Consider the following 5,000-nt stretch of genomic DNA (forward strand, 5'->3'; position numbering starts at 1 on the left):
TGTTTGGAATGAGTTCCTGTAAGCTAATTATCCGTCCTATCAGAGGTGTGTGTCCTTTAAGAGCCGCTATGGAAAGGGTTCCTTTTAAACAGCCTTTCTACAGAACCAAAAGAGGCACTGATGGACAGATTGAGAATTCCATTCATGTCCCTCTTCTCTCTCTCTCTCTCTCTCTCTCTCTCTCTCTTTCTCTTTCTCTTTCTCTCTCTCTCTCTATCTGTCTCTCCCACTCCCTATCTGTGAATCAGGCTGTCTGTATGAGATGAGTAAAGCTCTAACAGGATTACAGGACTGCCTTAATGTGTGTGTGTGTTTGTGTGTGTGTGTCCCCACGGACATGCTGTTCTACTGCCCTAAATAACACTCCCTACATAAACACTCACACACACACACACACTCACTCATGCGGACACACACACACACACACACACACACTCTCTCACACACACACACACACACACACACTCATGCGGACACACACACACACACACACACACACACACACAGACACAGACACATCCCCGTACCCACTCCTTTGTCATTGTGGATACCCTTGGTGATACTCGGAGAACAGTCAGCAGTTGTCCTTCACGTACTTGACTAAATCAAAGCTTCTCCTCCTCAGCATCTGCTAGTGATAGAGAGACATGTTCAGTTCAACATTCTCTCTCCACGGTTACCACGGTGGTTGCTCAGCAACGCTTTTTAGACCAGTCCTGTGCTGGCATGACCAAGCAGGCCAAGGATCCATCGGAATGGAACTTTCCTCGCTACCTATCTGTTCCTCTCAGCCTCTTATCGGAATGGACCCGTTTCCTCCAATCAATGGGCTTTTTGCTGTGATGTGTTTCAGTGATAACCTATCACACTGCTTCCCCTCAGGTGAACCCCATTACCACACACACTCGCCTGGCACGGTCTGACAAACATAATTCTCTCTCTCTCTGTCCCCTCTCTGTCTGTATATCCGTCTGTCCATCCTTGTCTGCACACGAACAGAGAGAGAGAGAGAGAGAGAGAGAGAGAGAGAGAGAGAGAGAGAGAAACCAGCTTTTCTCATAACGTCTCTTTCTGAGGAGTTGTGTTACAAGTGCTTTCTGTAGAAGAATATGAGGGCAGTATTTTACAGACAAGGTTCTGCCTTTTCATAGCTGTACCTATGTTTTAGACCTGTATTAGAGCAGAGTGTGTGTTTGTGTTTGTTTGTGAGACAGAGAGAGTTGGACAGAGAAAGATAGAGATCATGTGTGTGTGTCAAAGGAGAAATATAATAGAATGGAAACAGAATGGGTACTTACCTAAGAGATGCCATGAGAGTGAAGGACAGGAGAGAGAGAGAGAGAGAGAGAGAGAGAGAGAGAGATGGGTGCAGTGATGGAGAGAAATAGACAGAGAGAAAGCTATTAACTGACTAACAAACTTGAAAGAACAGCCTGGCTGCAGAGAAGGGTATACCTGACTCTCAGAGAGGGCAAGCTGTGTTTCCACTGTGAGAACTGCAGAGGAAGAACTACACCTCATAACACAAAACAAGATATCACAACAAATATTTCACTAAAACAGGACGTGCATTCTTCTAGAATTCAAAATATTTCGCTAAAATAGGACATGCATTCTACTAGGATTCCAGCAAACCATTATAAATGCAGACTCCCTAACCTTTTAGATAAAAGGAGTACATCAAACTGGCAGCATTGTGTCTATTATGAGAAAAAATGGGCGACCCTTTACTGCAATTATTATCACTTCATATTTTTAAAAGACATAATTTCTGTCCTGTATGTCAAGAACTACACTTTCAGTGCTTGGGCTATACTTTGATATTACACAACCAACCCTAGAAATATACCCTGCATATTGATATGGTGAAATAGAGAGAGTATAGTATTCTGACATGAAGGGAGCCTTGAGCCAGACAGCCGAGGATCCCCAGGTGTCAATATGTTTTTACTGCAGCTATGACCTCAAGGCTCTACCGTTGCCGATGTTTTCCAGCCCTCGGAAGGGCGGTGCCGTATGGTGAAATAACGAGCTGCGGCAGGTTTGAACTGATAGATGTTGGGTTCTCCTGCTCTGGAGGGATCAATTAGATTGTTTTCCTGCACAAAATGGCTCCCTCTAAGCACATCCATGGCTCTGGTCAAATGGTTTGAGCTTCGTGAGAATCACGCTGTGATGAGACAGGGCGATGGTCTATGAAGACAGCTTTTCATGTTTGTTGAGGCCTGTAGTCAGGTCGCCTTTGGCTTCTTGATGTCAGCTTTCCTGGAACTAACATACTGTGTTTGTGTGTGTGTGTGTGTGTGTGTGTGTGTGTGTGTGTGTGTGTGTGTGTGTGTGTGTGTGTGTGTGTGTATTTGTCTTGTTCTTTTTTCCAGACACTTTGATGTGGGACTCTACAGGTGGCTCATTAGGTAAGGCTTTTGTGTGTGTGTGTGTGTGTGTGTGTGTGTGTGTGTGTGTGTGTGTGGATGAAAGAGAGAGCGAGAGAGAGAGATTGATTGATTGATTGATTGAAATTGACATTGTTTATATATGTTTGCATGTGTGATAAACTGCTGAATGGATACATCGACTATGTGGAAACACCATTATTTTCATTGCCCTTTGCCTCAGCATTTCCACCTATATAGCAGAGTAGCCTTGACGCTTGCTTCACCAAAGAGGCATATAACAGGCGGAGAGCCTGGCTAGGTGTAATAGTGTTATGTCTCGCTGGTAAACCGCTCCAGAACCAGCAGACGGCTCAATAGGCTCCAGGGCAGCAGAGGCGCGGGCAGCGGGCAGCGGGCAGCCTGAAGCGGAGCGTTTGCCAGATGGGCAGTGCCCGCCGCTGGTTTAAGCCATCTGGATCTCACAGCAGTAGCACACCCAGCAGAGGCAGCTGGCAGCCGGGTTTGGCTGGAGCTGGAGGCCAAGGAGGCCTGCCAGAGAGATGTGGCTGCCCACGCTGCTGGAGAGGTGTGGCTGCCCACGCTGCCTCGTCCTGGGTCTGGGCAGGTGGCTGGGGAAGGGATGGGATGGAGAGAGACAGCCACTGGTCACGGGTAAAGTGTGTTTACTCTGGCTGCGGTCTTTTCCCTCCTTTGTGATTCCGCTGCAGTGATGCTGCTGCTGAGAGAAGGGAGTGATACTTATGATGCATGTTTGTGGTGTGAATAACACCCTCTCTCTTTCTTCCTCTCTCTCTCTCTCTCTCTCTCTCACACACACACACACACACACACACACACAGAGCAATTTAATTACAGTCATGTAGTGTTTCCTGACTCCAGGTCACCTTCCTTCTGTATGGGAATAAGGAGTGGGAGTGGACCTGTGATGGTGTCAATGAAAAGCAGAGCGAGAGAGAGGAGGAGAGAGAGAGAGAGAGGGGAGAGAGAGGGGGGGGGGCCGGAGGGACAAAGAGAGAGAGAGAGAGAGAGAGAGAGAGAGAGAGAGAGAGAGAGAGAGACTAAAATTAGAATTTACTATCAAAGACTATCAAAATCCCATGGACCTCTCCATTATGGAAATGAAGCTCAAAAACAACCAAAAGTAACTGAAAGATATAAAATCACCAGGGTTAGATGAGATCTGAGTTCTAAGGGAATGAGATGTTAAAATGTCCATCTTAAAACTATTCAACTTGGTTCTGAGTTTAGGTTACTATTCTGACATCTCGAATCAAGGACTCATAACCTCAATTCTCAAATCTGGAGATAAATTCGACCCTAAAAGGCATTTGTGTAAACAGTACCCTGGAGAAGCTATTTTGTACTATTATAAATGTTTGAGTCTTAAATGTCCTTATGAAGCATAATGCCCTGAGCAAAGGTCGAATTGGATTCTTAGTAAATTACCGCACTTCTGGTTTACACCCTACACACCCTAATTGAGAGACATGTGATCCGAAACAAAACTAATTATGCATGTTTTATTTACTTTTTATACGCTTTTGATTGAAACAGGTTTATTTGAAAAAGTTAAAAAAATCAACTCAAACAGACAGTTCAATCTTGCAGTGAACGGTCTGAGAGAGAAAGCATGCAGGGTCTTCTATGCCATAAAATGACAAATTCCTGTGGAAATTCCAATGTGAATCTGGATGAAAATGTTCTAATCACTAATTGAGCCAATTTCCCTTTATGGCAGTGAGGTGTGGGGTCATCCAAAAACATCCAATTAAAACCTTGCATGCAGAGTTCTGCCAATGCATCTTAAAAGTACTTAGATGTGCCACAAACAATGCATGCAGGGCAGAATTAGGCCAATCTCCATTGATTATAAAAATACAGAAAAGGAAACCCTTAAAAAGCAGTGATGTCATATCATTATAAAGCCAAGAGTTGAGTAAAGAAATGTGACCCCTCACTCAGCTGGTCCTGAGCTTGAGTTTTTCAGATCCCTCCACACACACTAACACCTCAATTACACCTCAGGAACAGAATAGAAAGGCAGCTGAAATTAGGATAAACCAACTAGCAAAGACAATTAAGCAAACTTACATAACTCATTGGAAAACACAAACAAAAATACAAAGTACATTCTCATTCTCAGAAACTATTCTTTAGCACCCTATTTGACACTAATCACAAATAAAAGAGAACCACGTTGAGAACAAAGAGAACAAGTACAGACTCAGTGAGCATAGCCTGGCCATAGAGGTGGGTAGGCACAGACAAACTTGGCTTCCCAAGGAAAACAGACTGTGCCCCTACTGCGAGCAAGAAACAGCAGAGACAGAGCTGCACTTCCTGGCACAGGGCGCATATGAGGACATTAGGCAAAACTATTTAAAAAAGATTGGCAAGGCCCTCCCTGAGCTAGCGAGCAGTGAGGACAGACTCTCATACCTCATTGGAGAAAATGAGGAATGCTCGTCCTCGCTGCACAATTCGTGACTTAAATGGAAGGACAGAAATTTAATTCACATAATTTACATGTGTTTATGTATTTTTTCTTTAGAGGGAGTGTGAGAGGTGAAGAGAGAGAGAGAGGGAGACTTTTGACTTTAATAT

General features: G+C 44.4%; 1 protein-coding gene across 1 annotated transcript in view; it reads left to right on the forward strand.

Annotated features, from left to right (window-relative positions):
• The window catches only part of hhat (hedgehog acyltransferase), a 53,809-nt gene that overhangs the window by 18,006 nt on the left and 30,803 nt on the right, over window positions 1-5,000 (forward strand). Inside the window, exon 9 of the mRNA XM_012829822.3 lies at window positions 2,379-2,414. Within this exon, the coding sequence (XP_012685276.2) occupies window positions 2,379-2,414 (36 nt within the window). The remainder of the gene's footprint in view (window positions 1-2,378; window positions 2,415-5,000) is intronic.

Source organism: Clupea harengus, chromosome 13 (assembly GCF_900700415.2).
Source record: "Clupea harengus chromosome 13, Ch_v2.0.2, whole genome shotgun sequence".
NCBI lineage: Eukaryota > Metazoa > Chordata > Actinopteri > Clupeiformes > Clupeidae > Clupea > Clupea harengus.